The 18,867-nt window shown below is 35.5% G+C and overlaps 1 protein-coding gene across 5 annotated transcripts; it reads left to right on the top strand.

Annotated features, from left to right (window-relative positions):
- Window positions 1–4,869: 4,869 nt before the first annotated feature.
- Window positions 4,870–18,549, top strand: LOC136225678 (putative pentatricopeptide repeat-containing protein At3g47840). Of its 5 annotated transcripts, none has more exons than XM_066013784.1 (8): window positions 4,870–5,100; window positions 9,141–10,429; window positions 10,679–11,330; window positions 12,882–12,989; window positions 13,088–13,192; window positions 14,060–14,158; window positions 17,480–17,588; window positions 18,442–18,549. In XM_066013784.1, the coding sequence occupies exons 2-3, from the start codon at window positions 9,199–9,201 to the stop codon at window positions 11,323–11,325; spliced, it is 1,878 nt and encodes a 625-aa protein (XP_065869856.1). In that variant the 5' UTR covers window positions 4,870–5,100; window positions 9,141–9,198; the 3' UTR covers window positions 11,326–11,330; window positions 12,882–12,989; window positions 13,088–13,192; window positions 14,060–14,158; window positions 17,480–17,588; window positions 18,442–18,549. The 5 variants fall into 5 exon arrangements, with proteins under 5 accessions (XP_065869856.1, XP_065869852.1, XP_065869855.1 ...); XM_066013780.1 differs by adding an exon at window positions 12,667–12,745 and having other exon boundaries at window positions 4,871–5,100; window positions 9,141–11,330; XM_066013779.1 differs by having other exon boundaries at window positions 4,872–5,100; window positions 9,141–11,330.
- The last annotated feature ends 318 nt before the right edge of the window (window positions 18,550–18,867 follow it).

The raw sequence follows: 18,867 nt of genomic DNA, 5'->3' as shown, positions 1-18,867 counted from the left end.
AAATTACGCTATCTTACGCATACAAGACCAGACCTTTCTTTCATAGTAAACCAATTATCACACACCTTGTGCAGCCAACGACAGAAGACCAAAGTAGAGCTCAAAGGGTGTTACGTTACCTTAAGGGGACGATTGGCCTAGGTTTGTTCTTTCCCGTCACCAACGATCTTCAACTACAAGCCTTTATGGATTCTGACTGGGGAAATTGCACAGAAACACGAAGATCGGTGACTGGGTATGCGGTTTTCCTCAGATCCGCCTTGATCTCATGGAGATCGAAGAAGCAAAACACAGTATCACGCTCCTCGTCGGAAGTAGAGTACCATGCCATGGCTTCCACCTCTTGCGAGCTCCATTGGCTCACGAATCTCCTTCGAGACCTTCACTCACCGCCGGCCACTGCCTCTCTTCTCTTTTGTGATAACATATCAGCCATGCATATCGCCCAGAACCCCATTTTCCATGAAAGAACGAAACATATAAACATTGATTGTCACGTCGTCCGTGAAAGAGTCCAAGCCGGCCTCATCTGTCTCATGCCAATCCCGTCCGCCTTGCAACTCGCCGATTTATTCACCAAAGCACAACACTCGCCGCAGTTAAGGTTCCTTTTGAGCAAACTAGGCTTGAAAAACCAGTATCAAGTCTAGTTTGAGGGAGGATATTAGAGTTACAAACACAAAAATGGATGAGTTTTTCTCAACAGATCAACTAGGGTTTCTCATCCAGAATAAGAAGATCGAACAGAGGAAGAAGAAGAGAGCCTTGAGGCTTTTGGTTTTCCCTTCTCGAACAAATGGAAGAGTAAAGTACATTTAATAAGATTTGAAGACTTATCTACACGCAAGACAAAGGTTCAGGGGCACATGCGTCTTTTCGCACAAGCCAGGGGCATTTTCGTCATCTCCAGCTTAGTACACATTCTAGAAGGACTTCATCAAGCCTTTGTGTTTATCACCACATCCAATCACACCTCAATCAAATCACCACCATTCATCTCATCCAAGGGCTTAGATCAAGACACTTGTTTCATTATTTTCTTGGTCACTAAGTTTACTTGATCGGCAAACCTAGAATTAACATATAAATGTAATAGTTAGAATCTTTTATTTTTAATGAGAAATTAAGGAGTTCAAGGGAATTTTTACCTCATTCAATTAATAAAATATCCTCCACCATAACCATGTAAAGACACAAGTCATAAAAGACAACCAATAGAGAAAACAAACATGAAAATTCAAAGGAGAACACAAGTAAATGAAATGGTTAAGCTTCTTCCGGCAATGAACTAGAATAGGATGCAATGAATTGAGGAAATTAGATAATTTGGGACAAGGAATGGCGCGAGCGGCCATGCATGTATCAGTTGGATAAAAAAGTAGGAAAAATTACATACAAAGAACAATCAAATTATGGGCTGAGAAACCTGAGATACCATAGATAGAACGGGCAGGGGCGGAGCCAGCCCAGGGCTCGAGGGGGGGGGGGAAGGGGGGCGGCGAAGCCCCCTGGCCACCGGCTCCGCCCTTGAGTACTTATCGATTTAGTCCCTGTAGCTCCTCCTAAAATTAGTATATATTAACTCTATGTGGTCTCATTTCAATATTTGAAGGTAGATGATATGGTTAAGAATGCATGCTTCTTTTTTAGAGGTCCTATGTTCAAATCCCCCCAATCTCATTTTCTTTTAGCAAGTTTTTATTTATTTTAATTTATGTTTCAATAATTATAAGGGTAATTAATTTATTAGTCCCTATATTTTGATAAAACACACTGTTTAGTCCCTGTATTTTCAAAAACACATGGTAAGGTTCCTAACCTTTTTCTCAGTGAACTGTTTAATCATTCCGTCTGTTTGTTAGATTTTTTACCGTTTATGACTGCGAAAATGACTAAATTACCCTTTAATATTTACCTTCAAACTTCAGAAGATGAAATCAAATTTAGAAGAAGAAGCTATTTGTATGGAGAACAAGAAAAAGAACAGACTAAATGCTTACGAATTTGAACGATTAAGAAGAAAATCAAGAAGAAGAACACTCAAAGTTGATTTCAGATGCATTAGAGTTTAAAGGAAAGGAAAATAAAGGAAAAGAAGAACGCAAATCCAAATTGACTAACAGAATCTTCATGAAAGTCTAACGGCAGGGACTAAAGAGTTCACCGAGAAAAACGTTAGGGACTTTACCGTGTGTTTTTGAAAATATACGGACTAAACAGTGTGTTTTATCAAAATATAGAGACTAATAAATTAATTACCCTAATTATAAAAACATGTTACCATTATTAATTAATTTAAATGGACTCTTTATTTTGATAACACTTTTGAATTCATTTTTATTATATCTTTACTAACTAAAATAAAGTAAATATATTTAATTTTCTATTAGTTCAATGCTAATTTCTAAAAAATGATAAGATTTTTGCAGCTTTAACGTGTTAGAGGCTAAAAATTTTTTATCCAATCCTAACGAGCTAGACTTTAAAAATTTATCTTTAACCGCACGATTAAAATTGGTCCTCCCAAATCTGAATTCATGGCTCCGCCCCTGAAAACGGAAGACCATAATTTATGTTGGTTTGTGCCGGTGAAAGCTGCAAAGCAATTTTGGAGATAAACGCGTGAAATTCGCGCCAAACATCAATCACAACATTTGTCAAAACACAAAAAGTTTCAAAACGGTACTTATAAAGGTAAAAATGAGTTAACTGGGACTAATTACAATGTGATTTGTATAAAAAGAATAAATTAGACGCTCTTGTTGCATTAAATTTTAATTATTTATTATGATCAAATAGCATAAATTATTAGAATAAATAATAAAAATAAAAATTGTTTACACAGTACTGAATTAGTAGATTGAGTATTAACCTAAATAATTTGAAAAGTACAATAAACAATTAGAAATAATACTAAAGGGCAAAGTAAAATGTTAAATATAATAAAATAAATATAGCATTTTTTATATAAGGATGGGCCGAATCGGATTGGGTCTGTCGAGACAAATTCCAAACCCAAATCATTTTATATTCGGACTTTTACGGGTTGAGATTGGACTGAGCTAAATGTTAAATGGGTGAATTATATGAATATCATAATTAAATACAAAATTACAACTAAATCATATCACCAAACTTAATTCTTAATCTATCATTATTTTTTGGGTTAATTATAAAAATGGGTCAAATGGGAGGCTCATTTACATATTTAACCCATTTACTCAACCTACTACATATCTAGACTGATTTTGTGTGACTTTCCCATAATACCCTCAATATTTACGCGCGTATGTCTTCCTCCCGTCTGACTTCGCAGAGGTTAGCATAATGCGAACCCAGGTTAGCATAATGCGAAGTCTGCGAAGCTAATGTTTGGTTTAGTTGATGATTTTAGTTAGCATATGCGAAGTCTGCGAAGCTAATGTTTGGTTTAGTTGATGATTTTAGTTAGCATATGCGAATGTTTGGTTTAGTTGATGATTTTAGTTAGCATATGCGAAGTCTGCGAAGCTAATGTTTGGTTTAGTTGATGATTTTAGTTAGTATATGCGAAGTCTGCGAAGCTAATGTTTGGTTTAGTTGATGATTTTAGTTAGCATATGCGAAGTCTGCGAAGCTAATGTTTGGTTTAGTTGATGATTTTAGTTAGCATAAGCGAAGCTTGCGAAGCTAATGTTTGGTTTAGTTGATGATTTTAGTTAGCATATGCGAAGACTGAATGTGTTTTTAACAAAATTCGCTAAGTGGTATATAACAAAAAATGGCAAACAACAACGGATTCTAACATTATTTAACAACAAAATCAGAACATAAATGAATTGGGCATTTTCTCTGCGTTTCCCAATCTTTCGCCTCACGGAACGAGGTTGCTGTTCGCTCTAAAATCGCCATCCTTCTTCCCTTTTCTCTGTTGTTCGCCTTCTTCCTCGTCTTTTCTCTCACTGTTCACATTCTTCTACCGTCTGTTCGCATTCTTCCTCTTCTTTGCTCTCACTGTTCACCTTCTTCTACCGTCGTTCACATTCTCTCACCGTCATTCGTCCTAAAATCACCCACCTTCTCTCACCGTCGTTCGGCCTAAAATCGTCCTCTCGTTTTTCTTCTACCGCCGTTCGCTTCCATTTTCTCTCACCGGAGTAGGAGTTTTGAAGAACGTCGTCAAACAACAACGAATTTTGCAGGTTAGATCCTTGTGGAAGGAGGAGGAGCCATTTTTGGTGAAGAGGAAACCGTAAGGAAGAGGAAGAAGAAGAGGAAGAGGAAGATGAAAGATTGGGGGTATTATGGGAAAGTCACACAAAACAGTCTAGATATGTAATAGGTTGAGTAAATTGGTTAAATATGTAAATGGGCTTCCCATTTGACCTAGTTTTATAATTTTCCCTTATTTTTTATATATTATGATTTTACATTATAATTTAAAAAATTTAAACTTCAATTTATAAATCATAAACCCTAAAAAATATATTGTAGACTTCTAATTATAAATTTTAATCCTTAAAATATAGTAAAAGTACTGATTTTACTAGTTTAACATAATCTAAAGGGATAAGGTACCAAAATAGGTCTAAGGTTTTTGGGGAAGTATCAATTTAAGCCTAAATTGATGCTATATAATGTTAAGTCTAAATTGATAATATGTTGTAAACGTTAAACCTACACTGGTGCTATTTTGAACGTTGGATCTAAATTGGTATTTCTCCAAAAACTTTAAACCTATTTTGGTCCAATCTAAAATTATAACTTGATATAGTTATAAATATTTCTAAAAAAATCCATTTATGTAAATATACATTTTCAAGCCCATTCCATGAATATCGGGTTTGGATGAGCTGGGAGGGTCAACGGGCTCATGAAGAGATAGTGCGGTCTCTCACCCAACTAGAGATCCAATTTGGTCTGATGTCATGTATTGTTCTGCTCGTAAAACCTCATTTCTTTCTCTATGACTATCTGACACGGTTCCATTGTCTGTTCCCGCCACCTTTCTCGACGGCGCCGATTTGAATGCTGCCGCGGTCATCTGCTCCGCCCTATCGTCTGCTTCCTCTCTCCCATCGACTCTGCTTCTGAACCTTGCGCTCTCGTCCACAGATACAGGTAAAAATCGATATTAACTAATGACTGATTTCTCCTCCTATAATGGCGTTACATTCATATGCTTCTCTGTTTCCTATTCACCTATCTGTTGATACGCTGATTAAATGCTGCTACTTTCTGATTTCAGTTTGGATTCGATTATGATTGTTCATAAGCACATGTTCTTTATGCCTCTAAGGATTCAATAATTAAATGCTGCCATTGTCCCATTTGTCTTGTTCTCCATAGCTGATCTGTTCATGTCTTATGTTTCCTATTCTGCTCCTATCTCAAGTTCTCGATTTTTCACCTTTTGTTTGTCATCTTTTAGTTATTATTCATTTAGTTTGGATGTCATTCTGATCCACATATTGTGTTTTTCATCTTTACTTGGTTTTTCTTAGAGAAAAAGAATTAGGTTTTATCATAAATAAAAATAAAAAGAAAAACAGAAATTGGGAAAGGATTCAGGGAACGGGGAGAAAATTTTCCCCATTAAATTTTGGGATGGGGACGGGAAATCCCTGCCCCTTTTACACCCCTAGATCCAGGATTCACTTTATCATTTGGGAATATGAGTTTTTATGGTCAAGGGTTTATAAGGTCTGATAAGGGGTTGATTTCTTTCCAAATTTTAACTTTCTAAATTGGAGTGTTAAGAATGGTTAAAAGTCATTTTCATATACAAACCCATCAAAGCATTTCCCTTACCTTCTTTTAATAGCCTCCATATACCCCCACCCAAACAAAACATAGGAATCAACTTGCCACAAGTGAAACAATGAACTGGAATAATCATTCGCCTCTTGTTTCCGACTATAATTTTGCCTGCCGTCTATCACATTTTGCCTGCCGTCTATCACCTCCAATGAGAAGGAAGTGAATTCATAAATATGGCAAACAAAATCCTTTCTAATATAATTTTGTATGGTTAATAAGGTTTCATAAGAAGTTAATTTTGTTTCAAATCTTAACACTCCAGTTTGGAGTGTTGAGAAAGGTTAAACATTTTCATGTACAAACCCACCAAAACATTTCTCTTACCTCCTTTTAATAACTCTCCATATACCTCCACCCAAACAAAACATAAGAATCACCTTGCCACTAGGAATCTTGTTCTCCATCAATTTGGAAGAGTTTTATGTAGATGAAATCGTATTGGTTACACAATTCCTATGTAATTGGTTTCCTAACCCAACATATAGTGTATGACTTATTAATGTTTTTTCTACTAGAAATCTATTATATATCATGATCTTAAAACCTTCAGTTGTGGTATATTTCCCTTACTCTATTGTGGACTTGAAAGAGGCAAATCAGAATATTTTAACACGAAGAACCAATAAAAACCTTTCACACCAAGACATAATTTTGATAACTGGCCATATGATTATGACAATCAAATGATCTTAATACACAGAATTCAAACATATTAGAGCATATAAACAAAGAAAATTAGAACCCATAGATGCATCAGGAGGCAGAATTTTTGCAGCAACTGAACATGTGATCAGAATAAGAAGAGACATTGTTGTTTCTTATAAACACTAATCTGAGCATATAAAAAATGTGAACTAAAGAGTAAGCAACTTGGATTACATATAGAATAAAGATGAGAAATCACTGTTTTGAAACCTTAAATCATCAAAGAGAAAAGATGCATGTTTTAAGAATCATAGGGTTTGACTAGAATTAAGTAAAAATGATGTTATGAACATATAAAAACTGTTTGTAACCTTAAAGCATCAAAGAGAAGACATGTATGTTTCAAGAATCTTCCGTGGCACTTCAAGCTACTAAGAAATATGAGCTTATTCATTTTGCCTATCTACTAGCTGAAGGAAAGGTTCTAATTGGTGTTGGATAGAACACCAAATTAAGGTGAAAATTGGATCATAAGATCAACTCCAATTTTAAAAATTCCAGAAATTTAAAGAAACGAGTTGGTAATAGATTGATTGATACGTACCAGGGCTAACAAGTAGAGTAGCACGACACCAAAAGTTTCACCTTCACTATTTGAGCTCAAGAGAAACAGAAAAAAGATATGGAGATTTTTCTTTGTTTATGTTGAAGGATAAATAAGGGAAAGAAAAAGTAAATTGTAGATTTGGTTGGAGAAGGGAGTATTTTATTGCTGATAGAAACTAGAGTTAATTCCTACTAAAACAAAAAGGGTTAAGGTGCAAAAATACCCCTAACGTTTTGGGGCAGGAGCAATTTTACCCCTAACGTCTAAAATGGTGCAATTTTACCCCTAACGTTGGAAGCCAAGAGCAATTTTACCCCTAACGTTAATAAATTGGATCAATTTGAGAAATAATTCATCAAACTGTCTTATCGGTCATGAATCTCGTTATCTACACTTAATACTGTGTCATTTTAGTAGTAACAAATCACAAACATTCGTTGGGATGTGAAAAAAAATAAAAAAATAAAAAAATATACTGTCATTTTGTACGGATTAGAAAAATAATCAAAAAATCCACCGAATTTATAAATATCAATCTCAAATTCTATTATTAAATTATAAAAAACATGAAATCCTTTTTTTAGAACGAATTATTATGCAATTGGCGCAGAATAATGAACAAAAATATATGTGTTTTATAATAATGTCTGAAATTGACCCAATTTATCAACGTTAGGGGTAAAATTGCTCTTGGCTTCCAACGTTAGGGGTAAAATTGCACCATTTTAGACGTTAAGGGTAAAATTGCTCCTGACCCAAAACGTTAGGGGTATTTTTGCAACTTAACCCAAAACAAAAAGGATAAGGCATAAATTTAGTCCTATGGAAGAGCGGATTTAGGTTTCACATACAAACTAGTGCGATCTTAAGCCTAAAGTTTACTAGATGGTGCAATTTCAAGTCTTATTTAAAGAGGATGAGTTTGTTTTATTAACAGAAAATGTGCAATTTTCAATGGATGACCAGAATGCTGGAGGGTGGTCAGAACATGAAATCGCACATTGATCTATCTCTTTTACTGTATGCTACTCTATTGTCATATGGGTTGTATATTCGACAATCGTATTATCCTAACTAACACATTCCATTATATTTTTTTACTTCACTAATATGATTTTCATTTACTGAGCTTCTGAAAGGTTTTTGGTATCTCTAAAATCTCTTGATGTGTAGTTCTTGGTATCTCTAATAAGTTACTTTTGTCATACAAGATAATGTTTTATTCGAGTTTGTTATAGGTCAAAATCTGATGCTTCATTTATACGTATGTTATTAGCTCATTGATTAAACGAGATGAATCTTTGGTTATTTGAAATGCCCTTACAACTTGATAATTCTTTTTGGCCATTCTGATCTAGGTTTTATATATGTGTTCCTGCACATTTGACAGTTTTGGTCATAGTTGTCAGCTATGCTCCTATATTAGTCAGTTTCTGATATCTTTCTAGCCACACTTACATCAACTTCTAGTGCTAAATAGCGTGATTTCTTGTCTCAAGTGATGAATGTGTCTCAAATCTACAGTTTATGCTGCTCTGTATCTTATCTATTCTATTGTGCAATTCAGAATACTCTTGAGTTAGGATTCTTAGCTTCTAGGTCCACAACTGTCCAAATTTCTTAAGTAATAAATAATTCTGTTATAAGGTAAGATCTAATGTACATTATTGATATTATGGTTATTGGTTTGATCAAGTTAATGATATTTCAGCTCATACTTATGTCAGACAGAGCATCTAATAATTTGGGTCATTTTGTTATTTATTTATTTATTTTTGTTTGTTTTCTTGAGTTATTTTTCTGCCTTTTTGGTTTACACTTGTGCAATTATGGTTAATTTATGTGTTTGCGTCATTTTGAGCTTTCTGTGTTTTCTTTTAAAAAGCCCATTTCATTTTGTTTTCCTCTTTTACAGATATGTGAAAGATCTAGGTCCAAAAAACTGGTCACTTTTATTATTATAATTTTATAAAAGAAATAGATATATCTGATCTCTGTGTGAGGGTTGTTTGTGGTTCTGGAATTTTTGTCAATTTTTACCCTTATTCTACTAACTGATCTGTTCATTTCTTGTGTTATGTTCTCCCAGGGAAAATCCTATTTATGGAGTAAGTCAGAAAATCTACGTTAGCATTCCTGATAGAACAATGGTTTTCTCTTTAAGACCTTATATCAGAAGATTATGCACAGCATCAGCCTCGGTTTCTGCTGAATTCACTGACCATGTTGGATATTCAGCACCGAACAAGTTCTTGCAAAAAACCCAACTCCCTAATCTCACAGACATGCTTGAAATTAACAGTAAATTGAAATATCTAGTAAAGACCGGCTGCTTGCAATGTGCTCGCCAAATGTTTGATAAAATGCATTACAGAGACGAAATTTCGTGGACCATAATCATATCCGGATATGCCAATGTTAATGCCACCGAGGCATTAACATTGTTTTCAAAAATGTGGGTTCAGCCTGGTCTCCAAATGGACCCCTTTGTACTTAGCCTTGCACTAAAAGTTTGCGGGCTCAATTTGAATATGAGTTTTGGAGAATCAATGCATGCATATTCGGTAAAAACTGATTTTGTTGACTCGGTTTTTGTAGGAAGTGCCCTTCTGGATATGTACATGAAGGTTGGTAAAATTAAACAAGGCTGTATGGTGTTCGATGAGATGAGCACAAGAAATGTAGTGTCATGGACTGCTGTTATTACAGGGCTTGTTCATGCTGGTTATGGTAAGTTGGGGTTGGAGTATTTCTCTGAGATGTGGAGATCAAAGGTGGCTTGTGATTCTCATACCTTTGCTATTGCACTAAAGGCATGTGCTAACTTGGGTTCTTTGAATCATGGGAGAGAGATCCATTGTCAAACATTAAAGAGGAGCCTTGAAGAAAGCTCATTCGTGGCTAACACTCTTGCAACCATGTATAACAAATGTGGGAAGTTAGAGTACGGTTTGCATTTGTTTGAAAAGATGACTATAAGGGATGTGGTTTCGTGGACAATGATCATAGCAACATATGCTCAAACGGGCAAAGATGAAAATGCTCTAAGAGCATTTATAAGGATGCAGGAATTAGGTGTGAGTCCTAATGAATTCACTTTTGCAGCTGTCATTTCCAGTTGTGCCAATCTTGGGCGAATTGAGTGGGGTGAGCAATTACATGGGTATGTGTTATGTCTAGGTCTGATAAGTTATTTGCCGGTTTCTAATTCCGTAATGACTATGTATTCAAAATGTGGACTGGTAACTTCAGCTTCTTTGCTGTTCCAAGAATTGAATAGCAGAGATGTTGTTTCATGGAGCACAATAATTGCAGGTTATTCTCAGGAAGGGCGTGGGGAGGAAGCATTTGAGTATCTATCACGGATGGCAAAGGAAGGTACTAGACTGAATGAGTTTACTCTTTCTAGCTTACTGAGTGTTTGTGGAAATATGGTAACTCTTGAGCAAGGAAAGCAACTCCATGCCCATGCCTTTCTTGTTGGGTTAGAGAAAACTGAAATGGTTCAAAGTGCATTAATTAATATGTATTCGAAATGTGGTAGCATCAAGGAAGCTTCAAAAGTTTTAGATGAGGCAGAGATTAATGATGTCATATCTTTGACAGCCATGGTAAATGGATATGCAGAAAATGGATGTAGCCAAGAAGCTATTGACTTGTTCGAGAAGATTCCCCTGATGGGTTTGAGACCTGATCCCGTGGCATTTATTGGTGTTCTTACTGCTTGCTGCCATGCTGGACTAGTTGATATTGGATTCCACTACTTCGATTTAATGACTAAGGAATACCAAATATTTCCTTCAAAGGAGCATTATGGCTGCATGATTGATCTCCTTTGTCGCGCTGGGCGATTAAATGATGCAGAGAGTATGATCAAAAGCATGCCATTTCAACGTGATGATGTTGTTTGGTCTTCTCTTCTCAGAGCATGCAGGGAACATGGTGATGTTGAATGCGGAAGACGTGCTGCTGAAAAGATTCTTGAGTTAGACCCGAATTGTGCATCAACTCACATTACACTGGCCAACATGTATGCTGCCAAAGGAAGGTGGAAGGAAGCAGCAAATGCAAGAAAGATGATGAGAATAAAAGGGATAGTTAAGGAGCCTGGATGGTCTTGGATTAAAATTAAGGATCTAGTTTCTGCATTTGTTTCCCATGATAAGACTCATCCACAGGGTGAAAATATATATAGCATGCTTAAATTGTTAGTCTCTGAGGTAGAAATGTCTGTTCTGGAACTGGATTCTCTGGTAAACGATGTCCAGGGGTAGCAAAGGTAAATAGTGCTTCATTGTTCGTTTTATGCTATATATCACTATTCTGTCTTCTTTCTAGCTATAAACTGTTTCTTTTTATTTTTTCATGGTTATCCACTTGTTTTCCATGTTTTCTATCATTGCCATGACTAACGAAGAAGAATTCAAGTCCATTTAAAAGGGAATCTGTGTAATTGTTTCTTTTCAAGTTTCCACTTCTTCCTGCAGATTCCTGTTTTCTGTTTGTTCTCTTGACAGCTGCATTAGTTTTTTCAAATAATTTCAGCTGTAAGAAGTGGTTAAATGCACAGATAGTTATTGAACTTATTGAAATGCTTCACTATGATCACGTAAGATCAATTCGTGCCACAAAACTCATAATTCCTCTACGTCATTAAAGTCATAAACTTCACATTCCGGCCAATAAAAGCCGGAAAAGCTGAGCTCACTCGTCATCTCTCACACTAGCCACATCAAGTTAACAAGAATATCATCCGTAAGTCAACCTCGTTAGGCAATATTTTTAGGAGAGAAAATAGGCCCTAACTACAGTAATACAATTCGTAAAATTGAATCCAATTCAAAATCACTCTCCCATTTTTGGATTGTATGTTGTATTTCGATAGTGGCAAATTCAAATAAACAAACTCAATTGTAATTTCCTATTGGCCGGAGCAGGTAGTTAATGATATTGCAATTGCAGAATTATGAGTTCTTTTGGCACGAATGTGCTTGCATTAGCATTAGTTGCTTGCTTCTTTCTTTGTTCTTTTCTTTCTTTTTCTTTTTAGTTGTTGCTATAGTTGATTGATTGGACTATTGGGTTTGGACATTTTTACAAGACATCTTTTTCCTTTGGACATACTTTATGCACGGGACACAAGAATCAGCAACTGTACTATGTGGTGATTTGGGAAGTATAATTTTGAAAATTAATGTGAACAATGCATTTATACAGGGTATCGTATTTGGGTGCCTGTTGTCTTGGCTGATTTCGCTACTGTTGAGCAGCTTGTATGCAAATCTGATAATACTTGGTTACTCCTTTTCAGAAAGAATTATTTTATAGAATAGACATCCCTTTTTCTAGCATATGATGTCCATCTCAGTATTCAAGTTGATTTGATTGGTTGAGTGACTGTGTGGATCATTATTGTTATTTCAAATATGGTTTTGGGTCATCTATCCATCCAGTCTTTTTTTTTTCTTTTTTGATAAAATACTGAGCACTGCTTCTTTGGAGCAGTGAGGATTGAACCAGTTATTTAGTATCTGTAAATAGCTTGCTTATGGACATTCTTTCTTGAAGTTTTACTTGTGACTGGTAATTTTAAATCTGTATTTGTCAATTTTCAGGCTTATATGAAATTCATGCTGGTAGAATGCTGGAATATCTGAATTTAACCTGAAGAGTGTTGTTCAGCATTATACTTGTGTAATTAGAACATCTACTATTCATATGCTTTCCGTACATGTGTTTTGTGATGTTGCCTCTATCTTTTCTTTGTCAAAATTTATTAACTTGCTACTGTGCAAAGTTATAATTACTAACCCTATATTGTGATTGTCAGCTTATTGTTCGGGTATCTGAAACTCTGAATTCTGCGAAAGAAATTCTTGATGCAGATGGAGAAACTCAGTTCCCCTCTTCTCCTGGCTTGAAAAGAAGATTTGTGTAGGTGAATCTCGTAATATTTCTTGCTTTCCTTTTCCTCCTTTGCCTTTCTTTTCTGTTTGTAACTTTGTTTCTTTTGAATTGTCTGGTTCATCAAAACAGGGCAGTACCAAATGTTGAAGACAGAATCCATGAGATAACTCATGTTGATTCATCAGCACCTGTCAAACTGGATACTGCCGCAAAGGCACACATTGAAAAGCACAGGTTGTTATGCACTATTCAACTATATGCACATCCAACCAATATGAATTACTGAACTGAAATAACGAATATTATAAATCGGTGTGCTCTTGGACATGTGATGTTTTCAAATAAATATGATATGTTACAAGTTTTACATTGTTCTGGTTGAGTACCTCATCACCACTTACAGTATGTTGTTTGCTGTCTACCTATATATGGTGCAAGCTTTCTTATTTGATAAAAAGAGCAGTACGGATGGGATCCATTGCATCTCTGCCTTTAATAAATAGTCTGTGATGCTAGTTTGAGCTCATGCTTTAACCCAGGAAGCACTGGTACGAGTGTTGGACACTCCGACACTCCAGGGACACTCGGGGATATGCACCTGACACTCCAAATAAGTGTCCCATCTTTTTTTAATATGGGTTTGGACACGGCTTCTGAGTTAATTTAGTAGAATATAGGTTTTTTTTATATATAATTTTACAAAAAAGAGGGGTTGATATATATAAAAAACCCTAATAAAAACAAAAAGAAATCAAAATCTAAATAAAAGAATATAGCAGCTCCCCTTTTTTGTTAGTTTAAATAGTTTGAATTATTAAATGTTTCTTTTTGATGAATTAATGACTTATTATGGATGTTATTTATGGTTTATAATGATTTATGAATGATATTTGTAATATATATATAAATTTGGCGTGTCCCCTCCGTATTTGTCTCTCATATTTTTTAAAAGATTCGTTTTCCGCACCGTATGAGTACCTGTGTCGGTGCTTCCCAGGCTTTAACATATTTTAGTGATTTTTGTGGTTTGTAAACAAAATTAGCCTGTTATATATATTTTATTGCTGAAAGTTCTTATAATCTTCTTTTTTCCTGTAACAGAAAGCTTCAAGATGGCTTGACTGATGAAATGGTTGGTTTTGCACAACAACTCGAAGAAAGTAGTCTCTTGATGAGCCAATCCCTGCAAATGCGGAAAAGGTGATTGTATTTAATGCCCTGTGGGGCTTGCTTAATTTCTTGGATTATGTTTGGCATAGTTCTGTGAAGATTTGCAATATTAGTCATGATGAAAAGTATGTAGAATACATATCAAATTTTTGGAGGTGGCAGAGTTGGAAAATACAGTAGTCCATAACATGTTGGTAGAATTAGGGTGTTCAACATTTTACCCAATCCAAGAATCCAACCCAGTCCAAAACTAAAATAGCTAGTTTATTGGTTTATTTACTCTATTGGATTGGTTATATAACCAAACCAATATAATTTTAATAGATGGATAAATTATTTAACTGGTTAATTAACCAATCCATAAAAAAAACCCAATAATTAGAAAATGGACCAGCCCGAACTATTTTTCCTAATTAGAATCTGAAACCTAAAAACAAATGGTATCCTTTGGACATGTTTTTTATGTGAACTTTTAAATTATTGTTGGAATTGAATCTTGGTTTTTTCATCCAATAACTATTGGATTGATCCATGAACACCCCTAGATAGAATTACACAAATCTATATATAATATAAAACAGTAACGATGGAGCTGATGTGTCACTTTCTCCTTTTTTACTGCTAAAAAATAAAATAAAGGCCTAATGCATACCCAGCCCCCTAAAGTTGTCCGTTTTGTTCATTTAACCCCCTCACCTTACGGGACAACTCTTTAACCCCCTAAACTCCAAAAAAACGCTACTTTTAACCCCATATCGTCCGACGTGGCATTGACCTAGTCAACGTTTGTGTCTCAAACACAGGAGGCGCGTGGGAGGATTTTGTTCTTGCCTCCAACGGTAAAAAAAAATGCATACCCAGCCCCCTAAAGTTGTCCATTTTGTTCATTTAACCCCCTCACCTCACGGGACAACCCTTTAACCCCCTAAACTCCAAAAAAACTCCTAGTTCCAACTTAAGTACGGGCATTGGAGATAAAGAAGATTTAATTGGTGTCTTTCTAATTTTTAATTGGTGCTTTTTTTGGTCTCAATCCACGTTGGAATTGAAAAAAATGTTTTAACTTTGTATGAATTATGACCACAGTGTATATAGATACAGTGGAAGGCAATACAAAGGAAGAGTTAAAATCTGATTTGACATAAAGTATAGAATACAGTGGAAGAGAAGTGATGACTAAATGATATTTATAGCAATTTTTCAATATTAAGGACTTTCAAAAGAAAAAAGTAGGAAAGAAAAGAGCAAATCAAGTTTATTTCATCATATTAAAAAAAGGTAGCCATTACACAATATAATGCATACAAGAAAGGTAGCTATTACACAAGATAATGCATACACAAGCTAAGAACAGCAGCAAACAAGAAAGGTAGCCATTACACAATATAATGCATACAAGAAAGGTAGCTCTTGCTCGCCGAGCACATATGCTCTTGCTCGCCGAGCAGAAGTCCTAATTCGCTTGGTCGATGCCCTGAGTGCCTGATGAAGTGGGGAAATCAATTTCCCCAAGGTGCTCGCCGAGCACACCCATTCTTGCTCGCCGAGCATGTGAGGGAATATCCCGTTACACACGGACAATATTATATCTCGGCAGTCTAAAATATGGGGTTAAAAGTAGCGTTTTTTGGAGTTTAGGGGGTTAAAGGGTTGTCCCGTGAGGTGAGGGGGTTAAATGAACAAAATGGACAACTTTAGGGGGCTGGGTAATGCGGGATACACACGGACAACATTATATCTCGGCAGTCTAAAATATGGGGTTAAAAGTAGCGTTTTTTTTGGAGTTTAAGGGGTTAAAGGGTTGTCCCGTGAGGTGAGGGGGTTAAATGAACAAAATGGACAACTTTAGGGGGCTGTGTATGCATTAGGCCTAAAATAAAATATATAATATATTAATTTTAATTATATTATTATATTTATCTATAAAAAGATAGATTTTATTTATACTACATCTAAGAGTTTTACAGAATTTAAATTAATCCCTAAAATCTCTCTAATTCTCTGCATATCTATCTATATATAATATAAAACAGTAACGATGGAGCTGAGGTGTCACTTCCTCCTTTTTTACTGATAAAAATATATAATATATATTAATTTTTAATTATATTATTATATTTATCTATAAAAAGATAGATTTCATCTGTACTACATCTAAGAGTTTTACAGAATTTAAATTAATCCGTAAAATCTCGATGGAGCTGAGCTGTCACTTCCTCCTTTTTTACTAATAAAATATATAATATATTAATTTTTAATTATATTATTATATTTATCTATAAAAAAAGATTATTTAAAGTAAATGTGAAAATAAAATAATAATATTTAATTTATATAGCATCTTTATATCATTAATTGTAATTATTATATTATATTTTTGAATTTTAAGATGAATCCGTGCATCGCACGGGTCAAAAACTAGTGATTCTTTAATATGCTCCTTCAGTAGAATTTCAAGATTGGCGAAGAAATTAGAGAAACTCTATAGGGTTTTAAGTTTTTTATTCCAAAATATGCTAGCTCAAGCATATCAGATAAGTGTCCTTACATCCACTGGTGAATACAGGATTGGTCTGTTGGGGGGGCAATTTTACACGGCGTGCCTAAAATTTGTCTTTTTTGCTAAATGGAACTTGCTCAAATTTTTTCATATATATACGTCTTATAATTTGAGTGGTCCAGAACCAGTTTTTACGTATCAATATAAAACTTCTCAAAACTAAGCTAGATTTAGACTGCAAAAGTAAGATTGACTCGTTTTGAACAAACTTAGAGAAATTTATCGTCTATCATATATTAATCAATCAAGTTGTATTTTGTAACTAAATACAAACTTAATATGTCAATTAACCACTACGAACCTTAATTTGTTGGAAACATGGGAGACGAAACCATCCACATAAGGGGTAGTTCCAACGGCCGGGGGAGGAACCATCCATGGTAGGGGTGGTTCCGGCGGCCGGTGGAGGATCTATAGATGTAATAATTAGCTTCGTAGATAGTTACTTCTTTGATTTCAGCTGAAATTCATCCTTTTGTGGTGCTGATTCAGGAATTCTATATATATATATATATATATATATATATATATATATATATATATATATATTTATATAACCTTGGGAGTACTGAAACTGGATCAATATGAAAATTTAGTGAAATTTCTAAAAGATCGTGTTTACTTCTTGTGCATGGTATATACTATTGTTTGTAACGAACGGGCAATCATTTCTACAATTATTTAAGGAACTGCAACAATCATTATCTTCCAAGAATTTAAATGTTCATATTCTTTAGTAGAGGATGCTGTCTGATGCTTGAGGATTTTTGTTTTTTTTTTGGTAAACAAAGAAAGAACAAAACAAGCACAACTTAACCTGGAATCAGCCTAGGAAAGCTGACCCCGACCCTATCTTCAAGAAGAAGGGAAGAAAGAAAAGAAGGAGGACTAGACAGAATGGTAACTCCCAGCATCCTCTCATGACCAGCAGCAGCCAGGCGGTCAGCAATACGGTTTTGCTCTCTGTAGATATGTCTGAAATCAACAGACTCAAAGACGGAGACAAGCCTCCTAATGGCTTTAATGAGGTTTTGGCTATTAAAACAAATAGCATGATTATCGGAGATCATATCAATGGCCTCCTTATTATCAGACTCCACCGAGAGCCTCTTGACACCCAGACTCTTGGCAAGCTTGATACCAGAGAGGAAGGAGTCCTAGCTTGATGCTGTCTGATGCGAGCCTTGGCACAACGGTAAACGTTGTTGTCGTGTGAACGGGAGGTCATGGGTTCGAGTCTTAGGAGCGGCCTCTTGCTAAAAAAAAATTGGTAGGGGAACACTTGCCCCCAATACACCCTTGTGGTAGGACCCTTCCCGGACCCTCGCTTAGCAGGGACGCGTAGTGCACCGGGCCGCCCTTTATTGAGAATCATAACAGTGTGTTAGCCTTTGGCTGTTTAGTCAGTTCATGGGGCTTCTATGCACAAATTATGTCTGCCTGTATGCTCATCCATAAAATAGGTAACTGTCTATCAGCTGGCCTATATCTGGACAAAGGGGTCGTCACGGAGGGTCCGTCGACCCCTCGACTCCAGGGAAAAATGAAAAGAAAAATTAGAATTACGGATAGAAATTCCGTCCCTAAACATATAATTTCTTTCAGAACTTTCATATACTCAGAATCTATCACGGATTTGACACCTTTTTCGGTACCTATTCTCTTAATAGGCAGCAAAGCCGAAATGGATAGATATTTTGTTAGTATGCTTGTACTTTCATCAATGGAGTCTGATAATTATGTTTTAGTGCAGATACTTTATTCGACGGAGAAGGCTGTCGAGCAGAGGTTGTCTAGAACAGGTTGAGCCAATCTTCGGCCATGGAGATATACTCAAAAACTTCCAAGACCAAATGCTTCACTTGGCTCGTGATTTTTCTAATGACGGGCATTTTCGTAATGGTTCTCCTTCTGATTGTATGACCTGAAATGCCTACTGGATGAACAAATCTATTTATTGCAGAATTAGAACTCACATGTCATAATAATAAAAAAAAAGATATCATTACTTTTATGTATAAATGAGTATATACCCGAAAAGCATTAGACTTTCTCATGGGTTTGGATACTTATCTAGACTCGCATCAAATAGGTCGGGTGCTGATCTAGACTTGCAGTAAATAGGTTGGGTGTGGACAAGAGAGAATGGTATTACACTCAACATAAATCTACTTAAGCC

Source organism: Euphorbia lathyris, chromosome 4 (assembly GCF_963576675.1).
Source record: "Euphorbia lathyris chromosome 4, ddEupLath1.1, whole genome shotgun sequence".
In the NCBI taxonomy this organism is placed as follows: Eukaryota; Viridiplantae; Streptophyta; class Magnoliopsida; order Malpighiales; family Euphorbiaceae; genus Euphorbia; species Euphorbia lathyris.
Note: the sequence above shows the minus strand (reverse complement) of the source record. Positions and strands in the feature narration are given on the sequence as shown.

Bases quoted from the DNA above. Each gene is read 5' to 3' on its own strand.
- LOC136225678 (XM_066013780.1), top strand. From the start codon at position 9,199: ATGGTTTTCTCTTTAAGACCTTATATCAGAAGATTATGCACAGCATCA.